This window comes from Nilaparvata lugens, chromosome 2, assembly GCF_014356525.2.
Source record: "Nilaparvata lugens isolate BPH chromosome 2, ASM1435652v1, whole genome shotgun sequence".
NCBI classification, from domain to species: domain Eukaryota; kingdom Metazoa; phylum Arthropoda; class Insecta; order Hemiptera; family Delphacidae; genus Nilaparvata; species Nilaparvata lugens.
In genome coordinates, this window is record NC_052505.1 from 38,402,851 (window position 1) to 38,422,413 (window position 19,563).

Below are 19,563 nucleotides of genomic sequence, written 5' to 3' on the forward strand. Positions count from 1 at the left end.
GATGATTCGTTGTGAAGACAGTACTGCAATAGCAAGAGCTCTGGGATTGTCTGGACTCAATAAAAGGGCAATAAATTGGCGCTGTTCCTTCTCGAGTGGAAGTGGAAGGCTGCCTGCCCCGGCCACGACTTCAACCGTATTTTTATTGAAAGAGGTCCAGCCAATTACGCGAGTGACAAGTTTAAAAAGTGAGGCCAGAGAAAATTGAAGTGCGAAATGAATAAGTTATTACGTTTGTTATTGTGGGAGCGCTTTAAGAGCTTTGCTTGCCTCGCATACATTACTGTAGGCAGAAATCCCTTTCACTCTCTACAATTCACAAGTCTATAGTTATACAATTTGTTACTTGCAACAATCGATTTTGTTCTTCACAAACACCTTCAGGGTTCAGGTTTCCATTTGCTGTATGAAGGCTATGTAGACCACCCATGCTGTTTGAACTGAATTTCAAAACGTAGTTGTTGAGTTGTAGGTCACTGAAAACAATTTTAAAATTTTCATATGAGATTCACATCGGTAATATTTTTTCCAAAAAAGACGTCTGATAATTGGAAAATCAATTTCACTGGTTCAGACTGGGATAAGTATTCCTAACATTATTTTCAATGAATTGGAGAATTATATAAATCCAGCTTTATTTCATGGTGGTGTAGTGATATATGTTGAAAAATGAGAAGCATCCTTTTGAGTCTTGACTCTATCTCTCTCTATCAACCTCGAGCTCAGAACCTCTAGAATTTTCTGAAGGCAATATGAAAAGCACATTATTTCACTACATAAAGTACGTTCATAAAGTGTGAGACATGTTGTGTAAAAATAGAAGAATATAGATTAGAGGGATACTTTGTTTCTATATTGTGGGTTTGTTTTGCAATTTTCACAGTTTTCCAGCAATATTGTACGTTTTTAACCAAAAACTATGTATTCAAAATATTTTAATTGACTTCATATTTTTTGTTAAATTAGTGTATGATGAAGTTATTTCGAGATGGCAAGTGTCTCGGGGAACACCTACCAGGAAAAGGAGCTTGCAAGAATAGACCAAAACGATACCATAACAGGTGAACAGCTTTTCAATAATGAGAGTCGAATGGAATTTTCTCGAATGTTTTCCGCCAATGATAAGCTATAATCCATTCAACGGAAATTTTGTATTGAAGCTCTACATAGAGAAGACTACACTATATGACATATGGTATTCAATACCGTAGGACACGACTTCACCTTCATCACCTGTTTCAGAAGTCCAATCAACTTGAGTATTGTATGTTATAAGAATGTTTCAGAATGTAGATTGAAACTGTTGATATTGTTGCAAGAGTCTTCACGGTATTTTTCATGGATTTTCTGTCACAGTGTAGTTGTAAAAGATCCGTAAAGGTGCGTACAGATATACGCGCCGCGTACATGAGCAATTCACTTTTAATCAGCTGACTATATCTGTATTTTTACAGAAAAGGTAAGATACAGATATAAAAAGCTTGGCATCAGCTGATTAAAAGTGAATTGCTCATGTTCGCGGCGCGTATATCTGTACGCACCTTAATATTTTTATCGGTAATACTTTCCAATTTCTCCCCACTCATCACAAGGACAAAATCTTATGATCTGCCTGTCATCAACTGTAAACCTATCAACTGTCATTCAACTATTGGGGGAAAATCTTCACAAAAAGGGCATGGGCATAACATTTGAATAATTTGTCCACATCGTGATAGTGATAAATCAAGAATAGCAAACCTACCGCGAACGTTGACACGAGTCAACGGTGGCACTGCTACCCTTGTGCAGCAATTGCCCCACACCAAAAATCCGCAAAATGTGAGGAAGTAATTTTCGGCTTGGAGTACGGCCAAACCGAACAGTAACAGATGCTGCTTAAGCATCGCATCGCATCCCCACAACATCCTGTGTTAATTGAAAAGAGTGATGCAGCTTATTAGCTATTTCACCAACAAATCCCCTCTAATTAAGCCCCAAGTACTTGCAAATTTCATTTATTTAAGCTGCTACGCTCCAAAGTTATAGCAGGAGGAATGGGTGATCTTCCAAGATTCAAGGAAACCGGAAAGTTATATTTAAGATGATTAGTTTTTCAAATGTACTCCACCACAGAAATAGGGGAGACTGTTCTGTCCTCTGTGACTCTACCATTGTAATATGGTACACAAGAGATCCCACAAGAGGCATCAGCTATTGCTTGATATAAATAGCAAATAGCTGTAGTATAAACTCGCTAGAGCAATAGTATTCATCATGGTAGGAGAATTTGCTGAAAAATTCAGAGACTGGATGGTCTTGGATACAGTGCCGAATGCTAGAATACTAGGATTCTCTTCTTTTTTAGACGGATAAAAGTCGTAATCAGTTTTTCTGAGTTGTATTTTGAAGTTTTTTTTGGGAAATTACTCAGGCTACCTGAGTAATTCCATCAATAAATTAAGCTATGAGAACCATACTCTGCAATGATGGTAGAAAGTATAGCATATTACAAGGCATGCTGATCTGAAAAATTCTTGAATAATCTGTAGATTGAGCAAAAATAGAATGTATTATCAATACACGTTTATTGTATATCGATGGGAGACCATTGAACCAACCACATACAGGTGTGGATACCTGTTCAGGTACTGAGAATGAATGAAAGTGATCACATTATTTCGAAAAATCATTGTTCCTTATCTTACGCGAGATTTATTCAATGATGTTCTCCATTGATTCTAATCGGAATATTCTATATCATCCAATTCCCCTGAATTTTCTCAGCAAATACAAATATTGTTTTTTGAAGCAATCCTCAAACAGCAGTGATTTTTATTTTCCAGTTTTTTCTTTTTTGAGAGAGAGAGATACCTTTTAATTTGCAAATTCAGTACACACAAGCTTGTTTGAAGACAGAAGTTTTGGTTAGGAAACAGAATGGCGACCACTCTCCGGAAAGCTGAAGCTGAGCTGTTGAATTCTGTGCTGAGCTGTGATCCTAGCCTGATGTTCTCAACCTTAATTGGGCGCTGGGCGTTGGGTCGGTTGTTGAGTAGTCAAGCATGCTGATCACGTGTTGTCCCTTGCTCTACTGTTCTTCTAATACTGGCTACATTCCGCCAATTTCCAAGCCAACCGTCAACTGTTCAGCTTCTATACCAGCAATATCGCCTTCTTCACTCAAAAAAGATCGTTTCTCAAACTATTAAAGCTGCTATATAGTTACCGGCATGGTGTCACTTAATGTAATAATACTCAGTGTAGGAAGAATAGTTCTTTATTTTTCATCCATGCTCATGCTTTTTTATGGGGGGAAATAGTTCCTCAGAATTGTTTTTAATAAGATGTGTTTCGATGGCTTTAGATGAAGATTGTAGTAGACTACTCGGATCATACGGGACAATAACATGCCTCAAGCGTATTTTATCCCTTAAGAATTTTCTGTCTCAATCATTCCGAATGTTTTTCTTTTACGATGAAAAATGTATAAACAAATTTACTACTTGAGGACGACTAATAAGAAACCTGGACTACAGTTTAAACGGTGTTTCAGCCGCCACAACATATTTATAATCAGTGATCAAATTTCAGCAACTCCAAATCGCCAAAAAACAATCACAATGAGAAAAAGATTGCACAAATTATGAATAACGCGTATATTTATACAACATTCATATGAAACGAATTAACGTAAGATTCGGTCGTAATCTCCTTAGTAAAGATGTTAGCGTAATTATTGGTTAATAGCAATACTGTATTTAGATATACTGTAATAGAATTCATGTTGTTGTACAAAAAAGAACCTACCTTCTTGTACATTTGCACAACTTTGCAAGTATTTCACAATCAATTTCAAAGTTCTCAATTATTTGAAGGTTATACTGAGAAAGGTAGACTTTACTTATGGTTCAGGATTGGTATTGTATTGGTTATTTGCATTTGCCAACAATTAATTATTCCAAAAAGGGACAAAAGAATACTGATTAGCTCTTTGGTAAATGGCATCATTATCCCGCAGATCTATGCATGGCAGGATCTTGAGTTAGCGAGTAAGCTCCATTCAGTTCACTATTGTTATTGCAGTACATTCAGATGAATGTTATCAAGCTGGTAGCGTCTTTTGTTTTAGCGTTTACTTTCACGAGTTGGCCTTTGCCTATTAGTTGACGTTTATGGTCATGTAAAATATTCTTTGAGATTACAATTTGCATTTACGAGTTTTTAATATGCTTTGCGTTTGATAAATTCCAATTTTGAAATCTTCAATACATTATTTCCTCTTTGTTTTAAAATTCTCCCAATCGTTCCAACTACATATAGAGGTAATCACATAGACACCTAATTCACACCATTCACCCAGTTGTCTGGGAATTAAAATGTTATCATTTGAAGAGGAATTAAATGATGAACCGTATTTACTTGCTCTTTTCTGAGAATCTTTCAAGTCATAACTCATGGGTCCGCACAAGGAGGGAGGAGGGAGGGGTGAAGACGAGGCTTCCTCCTTGAAATAATTTTTTTGGGGGGGCGGGGGTTCAAATAACCATTCTGGGGGTCCAGCAGTGTTCAATAAAACGACTGATGACCTTTTCGCGAAGATGTATTTTGGGGGAGGTTGATACGGTTGATGCTAAAATTTGGCACATTTTCACTCCTGCATAACTTAGGCTATAAGTTTTCAAACTTATTGTTTTTAAAGAGGAAATTGTACTTCATATTTATTTGAAAGAAAGTTTGATCTACTACCAGCAAATATTTCAAAGAGCTTAACATAACCGGTACTATCGATTTCACAAAAGATTATACATCAAGAATGGGTGCATGAAAACTTTGAAAAATTCTTTGTATAGCAGTTTGAATTCTTTTTTTATTAGACTCACTAATAATAACAAGAATGATGGAACCATAGGTGTTGAAGCATGCAAGTAACCTTTCAATAAATTCGTGATATTATCAGACAAACATTATTCTAGTGTATTCACTATGGATAAAAATCTATATTTCTCACCAAAAAGAGTATCAGAAGAATACTAAGCAATGGATTTTCATATCAAACATTCAAAGCTCAACTTATTGTTGGACGTATCTCTATAAATGTTACTAACAGAGACTCATCCTTATGCTATTATGATGGGAGATTTATTTGTTTCCCGGTTATGGGAGCTCGAACGCCTCTTATCTTAATGAGCGAGTCAAGAAGCAAGAAGCTCCTCTCCTCATACCGTCGCATAAGCTTCTGCTAGATAAATCAAGAGTTAGCGCATCAACAACTCAGCGGAATACAGAAGCATCCTACGAAGCTTCAGCTCAATTTCAGAGCCGAGCACTGAGCTCAACCAATAGGAAAGATGATCAAGATGACGAGAGCAGATAAGATGGCGGACTCAACTCATCATTGCAAACAGATCTTATGGCAAGATTGTATCTTGACTCAAGTTGAAATAGAGTACTGAGATGATCGAGCAGCAACTATGACATTCTAATTATTATTGGAAAGCTGTGACAACGTTTTAAGGGAGATCTCCTTGTCTGATATTCAAAGTTGAGACAGGAGAGATATTGGAAGACATTCGCTAATGCCCATGTAATGCCTTACTTGAGCATTTAAAAATGTTCAATTCTACAGTGCTGGATTCATCATTAATTTCCGTGTGATAATTCGAAATCACTGACTGGGATGAAGAGCTTTCGTATTATGACCTCTCCAATAATAATAATATGAAATTCTGAATCCATAATGAGTTACATGAGTTACGTTCTAGGGTATTCGGTGTATCAGAGTAATGCATCTATGGAGTTTTAGGTTCAGATTGCATAATTTATCATTTTATTTGCAAAAACACATTGAATAATAAATTATGTAGGTTTCTCTCCGAAGAATGTCTAAACTGTACCCATAGATGAGCTGGAAAGATATTATGGCTAATTTGTTGATGTAATGATTGGATATCACTGCTAAATTGATGAGAACAATCGTGTGGAACCGTTGTGTATTGTCGTTGCATCTACTTTCTCGAAAGAAAACCTCTCTCACCATTGATCCATAAACTGTGGTGCTTTTTTTCACGAATTTTCTCTCTTCATCTCATCAACATAGCTTACAAGTAAATCAAGGCAGCGAGGACTCGTTATTTCCGTTCATCCACTTAAAAGCCAAGAATGCGAAACCTTTTCTTTCCGTCCTCTGTCTTTGGAATAGGAATGAGTATGCGCGCGCGTGTGAACAAGCGTTCAAATAAATAACCGACAAACAATGGGTTTATCGGCGGCTATGAGAGCAAGCTCTGGACAGAACGGCTTCCAACTGAAATGTTGTGCTCCTATTCAGCTGAATATGGCCTGCAGCTGATCACCCAGCATTCCAGCTGTATTTTCTACATTCTGGTCACTTTGAATTCGAGAGAAGTTTATCGTTTATTGGGAGGTCTTCTAAATTGTCTATGGAAATTCTACATATTCAAGCAGTGCATATAATTTTATATTAAATTCATATTTATTATCAATATCTCATACATTATTGTATATCATATCTGATTGGAGTACAGCTATTTAAAAAACTAGATATAATAACACGAATAAATGATAAAATCATAGCATTAGCCTCCCATTATCAACTAATCTTACTAATTTATTGCAACTGTGATATTATGAATATTGTAATTTTCAATAATTTCTCAATAGTAGGGAATTAACACTTACTTAATATAAATCTTGAGAAATTATATATAATACGACTATCAACAAAAGATGATGCCTTAAGACAATAATAGAAAATTCTGATTTCCCGATTCGGACGCTGAATTCGTGAATTTGAAAAATGAAAAAATCATTCTATTTTAGGATGTTATAGTAAAATAGAAACCAATGCATTCTTATGATAGAATATTGTTCTAGTCTCCTAAATGTAATGCACTTCTCTTAGATGAGATTGGATCAGGTATCAAGTGAAACTCATTGAAACGATTAAATTCTTTATAGAGAAAATACTTATAACTGTGTTCTGAGTGGAGGGTTTTGATAAAAAATGTGACCAAGAAATGTTCTCCTCTGAGATTCCTTCACTCCATAATGAATCCATTATCAAAGTGGAAGTGATCCACTCTCTCACTCTCTAATTCTTTTCTGATTAACGAGATAATCTGAATTGACTAACTATCTAGAACTCAATTCATCATGGAATTCCTCCATTGGATGATGAAATGATTTTTATACTATATTGTGAATGATTTTCCGTGATTCGTAATGAACTTCGGTGAATGACGTAATGTTTTGGTGAACCTCAATCAGAGGAGACTGATTCATAGTAGCTTGAAGAGTTTCAATTTAATCACACTCACTACAACTCTCTTCGCTCAAAATTAGATACATGATTCATTGTCAAATCCCTTGATTCATCCTTTCAACACGTAAATCAGCGAACTCTCCAACTCGAAACCTACTCCTTCCACTTCTTCAAAATGAAGTTGCTACTAACGACCGTGTCACAATATTGTTGATGATGACGCCGAGAATATTTGTCGTGATTCATACATGGAGAGATGGAATCGCTCGATTGTAGCAGTGAGCGAGAAAATCTGAAAAAGGCTGAATGAAAATGTTTGGAAGAAAAAGAGAGAGAGAGATGAACGAAATGAGAAAACGTAGAGATGATTGGATAGGGTCGAAGCAAGGAGAGTGGCCGCGTGACGAATCTCGGAATTAGGGAAATGAGAGGAGAGGCGGCTATAAAGACGTGCTCGGTGTACAAAAGCCTTTATCACAGTATCACAGTACTCGCCTTCACAAAAGCAGTGCACCAGACTCCATGCAACCTCTGGTGTTGTTGGTTTTTCCAGGAGAACATTTTCTCTCTATGTTCACATACTGTGCCAGTCTCGTTAAACTGATCCAACTAAATTATATTCTTTGATTTACTGTATGCTCATGCTATCTGTTCACATCATCAGCAACTTAAAATGCTCACATCTAGAACTAAAGCCCACTCACCAAGGACTGTTTCCCATGCATTATTAGCAGCTTCAGATTGGATAGGGTCGAAGCAAGGAGAGTGGCCGCGTGACGAATCTCGGAATTAGGGAAATGAGAGGAGAGGCGGCTATAAAGACGTGCTCGGTGTACAAAAGCCTTTATCACAGTATACTCGCCTTCACAAAAGCAGTGCACCAGACTCCATGCAACCTCTGGTGATGTTGGTTTTTCCAGGAGAACATTTTCTCTCTATGTTCACATACTGTACCAGTCTCGTTAAACTGATCCAACTAAATTATATTCTTTGATTTACTGTATGCTCATGCTATCTGTTCACATCATCAGCAACGTAAAATGCTCACATCTAGAACTAAAGCCCACTCACCAAGGACTGTTTCCCATGCATTATTAGCAGCTTCAATAAAGAGATTTGTGAAGCTTCTATGAAGACAAGGTAAATCTTAGTTGGTGACTAACCATTTATTCATAAAAGGGTGAGACGTTTCAGAAATACAAAAATACAAGCATCGATTGAACGTGGTTTGTTGTGCGTCATGTGCAAACTTGATGGGTGACCAACTAATCCAGTTGGAAATATTTGATTAAAAATCTAATTGGAGTACGAGCGACTCATCGTATGTGACTCAGATGTTTGGTTTATATTTTTTTAATTCAGGTATAGGAAGTCAAGTTTGCAATGCAAATGTTGATGATTAGACCATTAACTAGAAACACGAGTTGTATGATGATATTGGTGGGAATAAAATTCCGTTTTGCCTTCGATATATTTGCATAGCTATTGAATTTTTCGAATATAGATGTTATTCTTCATTGCTCGAAATAACAATTGGAAGGCTTCAAGTACTAGAATCAATATTGCTCTCAATTGACCAAAAGCTTTCATTGTTAATTGATATAAAATGGACTTCTCATTCTGAAAGGCAGACAGGGGAAAATGAATTTCCAATCAAACTCTCACATCCTTTCCTGTACCAAGTTAGTAGATTGAGACTTTGCGACTCTCTCCATATCGATATTATTTTATGAAAAAGCGCACCACTTCACTAACTTATATATTTCAATGTTCAAGTGTCACGTTGATATTTTTAGATGATCAAATATCTTATTTCGTGAAAGGCTGGGTTTTGGGTGGAAATCAATCTACAAGAGAACTGAGATTGAAAAAGAAGGTCCCTTCATATTTATTTATAGAATGTATTATTCCATGCTACACAAATCATGATTATTATACATGATCAGAAAATTAAAACAGACCTAGCACATTACCTATTGGCTGAAATTACAATGCTGGAACGAAAATTGAGTTTACGATATGTTGAAATGATAGTCAAGGTTTCTATCTAGATTACACGAAATGGACACTGCACTTCAAGTCCGCTATTTTGGCTGAGCTTTGAATAGAAATCACTCATCTATCAACAACTAGTTCCAAACAAAACTTGAAGTGTAACGCCATCAAATTTATTCATCCAGAAAAAAGCCTATAAAACTCTGTAGCAGAAAGATAACAAGATTCAACATTCACAACGTAATAATGTCCCCCAAAAGGAAAAATGTGTAGTAGATTACAACCAGAAACTAGCTCAAGTGGTAAATAAATTCATACACCCGGTTAAATCCTGGTAGTAGCAGGTTAAAAAGATTCCAGTTTAAACGACTATGTTTCCAAATTAATTGGCACGATAACTCGATGCCAACTGCCAATACAAACAGATTACCGCATAGCTCGAATCAAGACATACAAGTGTAAATAGCATACTAATGAGCGCAGCGCATGAATATGCAACGCGTCTGCACTCTGCATAGCTGCGGTGACATGCCTGATGTGATGCCTCTGCCTCTCGTCGGCTTCACATCTTCACTACTTGTTGCTGCCTTTTTACAGCTTATCTTAACGATTCGATTCGGATATTAACATTCCAAGCAAGAATTTATTCATTTTTTAGTAGCCCTAACCAAGCTTTTCACTCGAGGTACGACATATTATTGCCCAAATTCGTTGTGGCCTAATAAGTGAGTGATATCTGAGAAAATTGATTTGACGGCTTATTAATATTCCATCGTATCCAAGACAATTTATTATCATGAGGCCATCCTTCAGTCTTCAGTAATGGAAAGCACTTTGTAACGGTAAAGGTGAGATGTCAATATTATTAGTCCACTACTATTTCAAAAGGGAATCGTCATAATATTATTTCAACTTCTTGAAAAAAAAACTGTTATTTTTTTCGAGAGTTTTATTATTAAATCAATATACCACCGTGGATTGGATTAGAATGTTATTTTTTAATAATATTCTCGGTTTTTTGTATTGCAATGGAATTGATTGATTTTCCATTGAAGAGCACATTTGAAATACTGTAATGTCATTCAATGTTAGAGAAGATTGGAACACGCATCTGACATTCTGAATTCTCATATTGGATATCAATTGATCGTATTGTTTGGAAAAATGTTCCTCTATTTTTGTTGAGCAACTTATAAAATTGTGGCAATGGGGGGGGGGTGAGAAGTATGAAGGACGTTCGTCTTTCTGAATCTTTGGTTTTGAATCTAATGATTATTATCCATGAGTAGAAGTAGATTCGAAGTAGAATCATGAATATGTATTAGGCTCTAGGATATCAATGGTATATCTATTTATATTGAACAGAGCTTATTTTGTTCAAGAAGAATAACATAATCATGTTGTAGAAGGTAACACGCGAGCCACAATTCCAATCACCCATTTCCACACCTTATTACTATTACATCTATAATCAGACTACACCTTGGAATAATCTAGTTTACACTTCTCTTGTACCATTTCTACATCCAATGTTGCCTTATGGCTCCACAATAAATTAATGACTTTTATCATTTCTTTCAAATTATTCAATTTATTTACCATCTACAACTACACATGTGATTTATCTGCGCAATTCGAAATTGTATGAAAACAAGACTGTAAATCATTCGCAGGTCTCAATAATATACTAGTGCGAAATGTTTAAATTGTTTTATGGATAGGCTAAATGATATGAAACATAGATAACATTTGTTTGTGTCTGCTTTTATCCTTTCACTCATGAATAACTGAGAAATGCGTTCATAAACAACACATTGCTAGTTGCTGGGTCTAGTATAGAAGCCAGACGTAGGGCGTTTTACGCTAATGAAACCTAATCTTTTATTTTAGAGAATTATAATTAGCGGTTACGCAATACATTCCTCATTCAGAAATTATTCACAGTGTGACTACGCATATATTTAGTCAACATGCTACATGCATGTAGTCAACATGTGAGCTACATTATGTAGGGGTAATGTGTATTTTTATCCATCCTTCACGTGTGATGTGTATAATGTAGGTTACTCTCATTAGATTATTACTTCTCTCATAATTATGAGATGTAATAATTTGGAATTTATAAGTAATATATGGAATTTTATACCATTATAGCTAGAAGGATTTCTCCTTTCTATTCGTCTCTGGATGATTCTAATCCGACCTAGAGTTATTATAGTTATTTTTTAATTAATGAATATGTTCGTCAATGTCGAGACATTTGTTCTTGCAAGTTTTTTATTGTAACTTTGTGTTTTATGGATGCTTGGATTACACATTATCCTGTTCAAAATAAGTTGAGACTAGGCCCTTCATCCGAAGAAATAACAGCGTAGTCAAATTGTTTAAAATATTGCAACAGTCTCAAATTTCCAATTTCCACAGAATTGTTTGTAGATATCATCCCCGATATTCCAGTAGTGCTGGAGAGTTTCAGGGTTGAAGGGTTAAAAGGGAATTCGATTCGTCCTTGAAAAGAAAAAGTTGAAATACGTTCTTCCGACTTTTTTGACAATTTGGAACATAATTTCAATTATTTCTGAGCAACTTTGTTGCTGTCACCACCCAATTTAATTTCAAAACAACAACGTTCCTAGCATATCGAAAATTTAATGTCTCATGCACGAGATCTCTAGACATTGTCGAACATAATCATCAATTGAAAAAGAAATGGGTTGGATAAAAATGATCTAGACACCAATAGAAAAGAGACAATCTCCCAGTATTTTAATAAAAATTCTTACTAATTACAAATTTTCGGGATCTTTACAAATTTCATCAAGGTCATTTCTACTTAGTGCATCTTGGATCTTGGATTTTTGGGCCTCTTTTTCAAGCCCATGGAGGGTTACAACACCTGGAAACCCCCCTTGATCCCTACGCCACTGATCTCGCAAACATAGAGTGTGATACTTCAAGCATTATTTCTAATGAGTTCGTACGGTAAATCATAACATATGATTTAATATTAGACAACTAACTAATTTCTACACTTCTATTATTGCTATTCACTATTAGGAAATCAAAAATCGTACTATTATTATTATTAGTAGAATTTATGTTCCAACAATGATATTACTAGTAATGAAATATAAATATTGTGCTGCTTATTCACTTATTCGAATCATATTTTCAGAACCTATCCTTACTGTTCCTCAGTTTCAATTTCACTTCAATATCATTTTTATTTTTTGTAATGAATATAAGAATAATCTCTTTTTTCACCTACTCTCTAAAGTTGCATTTTACTCTGTGGAGGAGAATGCCAAAGAATATGATCCAACAAAATTATATTACCAGTAATAAAAATATAAATATTGTGCTGCTTATTCACTTGTTCGAATCATATTTCCAGAACCTAACCTTACTCTTCCTCAGTTTCAATTCTACTTCATCTACATTTTTATTTTTGGAATGAACATAAGAATAATCTCCTCCTCCACCTACTCTCCAAAGTCGAATTTTTCTCTGTGGAGGAGGGGGAATGCCAAAGTAGGCCTATCTATTCCTCCTCAAAGAAGTACTACTACTACAATAAAACAAATGGGAAATTTATGTTTGATAACAAATAGAGGATCAAATAAATACAAATAAATAATAACAAATAAATAGTCAGAATAGAGGGATTTATAAAGCCAGGACAAATATGAATTTGGAAAAGAAAAATACAGGTCTGCATTATAATTCATGATGTTTCATCCTTCAAACACACAGATGTTGTCACCACCATACACAAGTTGAAATGATTAAGTACTTTACTTCCTTATAGATAAATCAACAAATTGCATTCAATCAACATAGGTGGCATCTATATAAGTGTATTTGTAGGGGATCAAGTGTCTGCTTTTGGAAATGGGTAACGTTCTCCACAGAAAAAGTTGCACTTTTGTCGCTAGATCTACAAATAACTACTATTAGTACATCATCTGTCACTGTAGACTACTTTATGGCTGAATAATATATTAAATCTCTATGAGTGTATGTGTAGGGGATCAAGCGTATTTGGAAATGGGTTTCGTTCTCCACAGGAAAAGTTGAACTTTTGTCACTAGATCTACAAACAACTGCATTAGTACGTCATCTGTCACTGTAGGCTATTCTATGGCTGGATATATTGATAATTTGTGATCCGTTGTATTGTAATTTGATTTGAATAGTATGTATTTAGCTACTGACCGACTAGCACAACGTGTCCGAATGAGTTGGCCTTGTGGAGGTTGGTGCAGTTCCAGCGGTGCGCGCGGAACTGATGCTGGCACTCGCTGCTGGCGAGTCGTACGCCGTCACCGACTGCCACCATGGCCGCGGGCGCCTGCCGACACATGTCCCGTTGACGTCCCGTCAGCCCCGGGATGCGGCTGCAGATGGCTCCCGCACCCAGTGCTACCACGCTCGACATCGCCCTACAACATCACAAGCACTTTTCAAATGCAATGTTCAACAATATTGTTATCAACGGGTGAAAAGATACCGTTAGGCTGGCCAATTACTGTAAAACATGCATGTTTATTATCAGCGAGAGGCTTATAACATGAAATAAACAACCAACAAAAAATAAATAATCCACTGGAAATCTATATATTATAATGATAGAAGAATAATTCAACCTCAAATAGAACAGCGAAGAAAAATTAACTTTGTGTAGTTGAGAAGATTATATTATGATAATTATCCATATTAGATAAAAATACTGAGAAATTAGAAATAAGTTAAAAATAGATTTTAAATAAGAAATTAACAACAAAAATCGGAGTTACCGACCTTTAGGTTTTTGGATTTTTAGGTTTAGGAACAGAACCTGAAAATTTTGCTCGAAGCCTTTCGCTGTGATGACACAACAATGTATGGAAACATGTGTATCATGTCATGTATGTTCATCATGCATGTCCTACCGTTAGTGCAAAGCCAAAAACAGAACTGTCAGGTCAATATGTAGATTTCATTATAATGTATATCTACATCAATGACACCAAATGTTCCTATCATTGCACTCGTGTTTAGTGGGAACAACCATGTTTAGTTGAAAAAATCCATGTAGAAAAGACGAACATAATTATTGATCCATGTGTTATTTATAGAGGTAAAGGAGGTCTGGAATGAGCATTCAGTATTCTATGTTTAGAGCATTCTAAACATTAGAAATGAGTGCTCTTTGAAGAAATAATGGAGGTGTTAGATATGAGAATTGAACATTGGAAATGAGTTATTAGAAAAAAATATGACTGAGTTACTCCGATCCAATTCATTCAAAACACACGAACAATGAAAAACAGCAATCATATTGGAACAATAAAAAGAATCTCCTAAATGATGTAGTAAGATGGAAAGAAAAAAGAAGGTGAAATAGCCTTCGCTGTTAAAATACCTTGACTTTAATTTGGATTTTCGTTTAATAATCATGAAAAATGCATTCTCAACTGCATTGTTTCCAATCTTATCAAGGAAGAAAGTGGAACAAATATCACGTAGTAAATACTAAATGACACTTTCCAAGAATTAGGGCCAATAGGAATACAATAATAAGATAAGAATGATTGTGGTAGTATAAAGTAGTAATTATACAGTAGGCCTAATCCATGATCTATAATATATACTCTAGTATTGTATACTACTCACTCTGTGCTAGTAGTAGTGAATAATCAATAATAATAGATAACAAGGTGCATACGAATGCTATTCTAGTGTTTTCCATTTTCCAATTGAAAGCACATCATTGATAGTGAATCTATTTCACATTTCTCTACTCCACTATTTCCAATAATTCCACCGTCGCTTGAAAGGCCGTTTATTCAGGACACTCATTGTTCCGTAAATTACCAATATGAGCTTCAAAATCTCTTCTCGGTATAACGGAAATTGTGTGTCTATTGCATATTCGAACATCGTAACTCATAATCATACTTTCCATTAGCCCTTACAATCAGGGTTTAAACTCGATAGAGTAGAGTTTAGAGTGCAGTGTCGATATTGGTTATGGAAGATTATGTGGCCATCATCATCAGCAAAAATATTATTTGCATGGCTTAGTGATGATTAGAGATACTCTAATAGGGGTTTATTCTCCCTAGCTATTTCAGGCAAAAAGGCTACTTTTGCTTTGTATTCCCGTTCCAATCATACTATTATTGAATACTTGGTTTTCCTACTATTGGTGCTGTGAATTATTTTTGCATTCACATTCATTCCATACGTGAACAAAGCCTTGTATTATCCAACGGAAAAAATATCAAACATATCATTTACAATAATTCAAATTATTTATGTGAAAATTTTTAATGAAGGAGAGAACCTGAGAGCGCTTCCGGCTTATATCAAACATTTTTGTAGGAACATTGTAGCAAGCAGTTTCGCCCAACGAAGCCACCAATCGCTTCCTGTGGAAGCTTATTATCAGACAGCAGTTGCATTCACTCTCATCCGATTCTCATTTGCGGAACGCAACATGTTTCCAGAAACAGAAAAGTGCTGGAAACAGAGAATGGTGCGAGAATATCAAAATCCCTGAGTTAGGGTTCGGGAAAATAGAGTTTGAAAAGCACCGCAGGGTGGTTGGTTTGTGTACGCTTGTCTATTAGCAGCAATGCAACACGGGGCTGGTCTATACTGTGTACTGCACAATACCATCGGAAGCACACTGCGTTTTGACAAAGTGGTTGCAACCAGTAGGCATTTATTAGGCCAATTTTATACCCAGGAGGTCTTTGAACAGTGTGGTTTCACACATCCTGTCTTCCTCAATTGTAAACAACCACTTTCTCCCTCTACTTTTCTCTAACTCACCCTCTCTTTTTCTCTCATTCACCTACTCCCTTACTCACAAATTTTCTCTCTCGTCTATCTCTCCGGCCCTATATAGCCTTTCTATTTTTCATGGCTTATCGGTTTTGAAATTCTGTTGTCAGCCTGTTAAATTACAATATTTCCACATCTCAGCTCAGTATGTGGGGGATGGGATCAGATTGCATTCTTAATATTTCAAAAGCGCGGATGTGTTCTCATATTTTAAATCTGAATGATATATCTATTATGAAATAGATGAATGCTACCGAGGAAGACCTCTCGAGATTTCGAAAGAAGCTAGCCTAATTATTGTACTATATGGTACTCAAGTACAAACTAACTATTTATATCATATTGGATGAGATATGATTGAAGGAAGAAATAAAAACACATTCTTGATCAAACACGGAAAGGAAAATCTCTGTTTTTTCATTGATCACTTACATCTCCAACTGACAGAAAATTGTCCAATTTGATGATCTAGTCCGTATCAACCTACATGCATGTTTATATTTCCTTACAAATTCACTGAGAATATTTTAGTGATAGTTCTCATTCACGATACTGATGGCACAAATGTATAAGAATTCGTGAAGATTACAGACACTGAATATGATTAGTCTATGCTAATAGTGAGACAGTATAATCATAGAGAAACAATAGCGAAAGGAGGAACTTATGTAATTGCTTCTCTATGGTATAATGTAGTCGTGATAATATTATTTTAGTTGGTCATTACAAATTGACATTATAGAAGTCAATTATTCCTAATTGACATATTTATTACTGATTGACATTATAAATAGCATTAGGTATTCACAAATCACTCATATTGACACAATATATCGATTGAAAACAATAGATTAAATTTTACAGTTGTGTTGTGAGTGATGTTGTGGTACTTTTCCATAATGAAAACACAAATTTGAAAATGTGGTTGAAAATTTCAAATTTGTGATTAAATGTTTTTGGCTTTGGCTATTTATATTGACCACCGAAATTTTTGATAGAATAATAAACAGAGATTGAAAAATGATTATGAACTTGGAGGTTCTAACTGAACAACGAACGAGGATTATTAAACATCACAAATCCATATCAGCATGAATCATGTTTAAGGTATTAAAGTTATTGAAATATGAAGAATCTTATTGATTTTCCCATCTTACACGGTATGATGTGAAGCTAACTTTATTCTATACCAAGCGGTTTTATTACATCAAAGTTAATAAGATACTGAATGATGTCGTTTTCCTAAACGGTAGAGTTGATGGTGCTCTTTTAAAGCTCAGTCATGTTGCCTAGGTAACCCGGTTTTGATTTATGGAGGCGCCTCATCTAAAGGCTTTGAAAACTACTGAGTTATGGCCGATTGTCGGCTTAACTTATTCAACGACTCCTCTACTTTACGGCGCCCTCTTTATCTTCTCTCGGATTGTCTTAATTCACAAACCGCATAACTTAACGTCGATTTCAAATAGGCGAATAAAATACGACTTAGAAATTATTCATATTACCTGCTTCAGAATCAATTTATTCTATTTATTGAAAGATGAATTGAATAATTTACTCTATTTCATAGTGGAGCCTTATTGAATAAGAGATATTCCTTTCAAAAGTTCCCAGCATCATCGAAATTATATGCATCATCAACGAATCAATTAATTGTTCGAGATTACTGTATCAATTGGAATAGATTTTGATGACGTCGCAGAAGAATGTGTTTTAAGTCTTGCAACATTATGTTACATAGAAATTTGTATCTATCACATAGTATTAATTCCATTTATCACTACGGTTTCGCTTCTGAAGCTATTTTTGTTTGAAAGCATTGTACTCTCCAGAAGTTCATGATCAAACTTAGATTATAATGGATGGTACTCTAGGGCTCCAGTCGTTTATGATAATTACATGAGTGTATATATATATAATACTTCAGCATTTATATTGCGTAACGTGTGCGATCTAGATCAAGTATATTTTGATTTTATTCATTAATTTGGAATTTCAGATCTTTGTTGGAGAGATGGAGAGGTTTTCTAATCACTTGGTAGAATCGAAAATCTGAATATTTCTGGAATGTGGTATTACAAAAATGGAGAATGAATGTTCTAGATGAATTGAGCTGGGAGTTCTGTCAATGGTCGCAATGATAAATGATTCAAACCCAGATCAACTTGCCAACTATGGATGCACTCATTTCTCAAAATTAGTAATGCATATCACACAAAAATGGGCATTGACAGGAAATACAGTTTCTGATACGCACCACGCATCTCGATCATTTTATCAGAGACATTCGAAAACAGGAACGGTTCGAAGGGAAATTCATAATTTATTCACAGTTCTTGGCTGGGTTATCGTTATAGGTTAGGGTCGTGACAGTGTGAAGAGGATAGACCTCGTTATTTGCTCATATTCATGTATGTAAATTATATTTCTAGAGTAGAATATCATTTACTCCCTCTAAATTGCAGTCGATGATCTGACATGTCGTATATCTTTCGTTCAGGACCTCACCTGACCTTATAAGCTTACACACAAATCGTTTTTGAATGGAAGTATCATGACAGTCATTCTCGTTTCCAGTCTTATTTTCACATTTCCTCCTCCTCCTCCTCCTCCTCTCTTCTTCCGCCTCTTCTTTCAAAAACTCTCTCACACACAAGCCGCTCTTGAATTGAGTCATAACACGTTGATTCATTTTTTGCAAGTTTCCAACTATGATGAAAGATCGTTTTCAAGTTTGTCAACTCCGACCATAGAATTTTCATACAAGTGAATTAGCTGTTTATTCTCTCGTGTGAACGCAGATCCGCTTTAATCTCATGTTATGACAAATTATCTGTTTTCTTGGCTTGCATCCATAATATTCAGCTTCAGGCACATAAAACTTTGTTGTTCTAACAAGGTAACGAGTTATACGAGGTTCGCAAATCATATCTTTCTGTGTTTTTCCAATCAATACACAGGACAGTCGCTTAAATTATGCATAATAATTTGTACGTTGAAATCTGAGGAATTCTGTTTTCCTCTTCAGCACATATATTATTTGAATCCAACTTACCTAGACCAATATGCTAGAATCTTGTCTTGAAATGTAAGAACCAAGTTCACTCTTTCACTGTTTCACTCTTTTTGGGCCCAGTTACACATACTTCCATTTCTTTTACTGTTGTATTATCAAGTATAATCAAAGAGGTCCTTCACTTTCCTCATTGGTTTTCTGACATTTCATCACGGTTAAGAGTTTGTAGACTTACTTACAACTAGGTATTCATTTTTTCTTCACGTAAATGGCTAGATAAAACCATGATAAATTTAAGATAAAGAAAGTTAATGTTGAAAAAATTAGTTCCTGAGATGGTCTATATATTTACGTATGAGGTCGATCACAAATTTAGAAACTATCTATCCTATAGAAAAAGCTGTGCATTTGACATGGTTTCATCCTTAAATCAAATTACTCATTCAAAAGGAATAGT

General features: G+C 35.3%; 1 protein-coding gene across 1 annotated transcript in view; it reads right to left on the reverse strand.

Moving 5' to 3' along the window:
• The window catches only part of LOC111047173 (protein Wnt-7b), a 103,048-nt gene that overhangs the window by 32,174 nt on the left and 51,311 nt on the right, over nt 1-19,563 (reverse strand). The window contains exon 2 of the mRNA XM_039421182.1: nt 13,475-13,701. Within this exon, the coding sequence (XP_039277116.1) occupies nt 13,475-13,701 (227 nt within the window). The remainder of the gene's footprint in view (nt 1-13,474; nt 13,702-19,563) is intronic.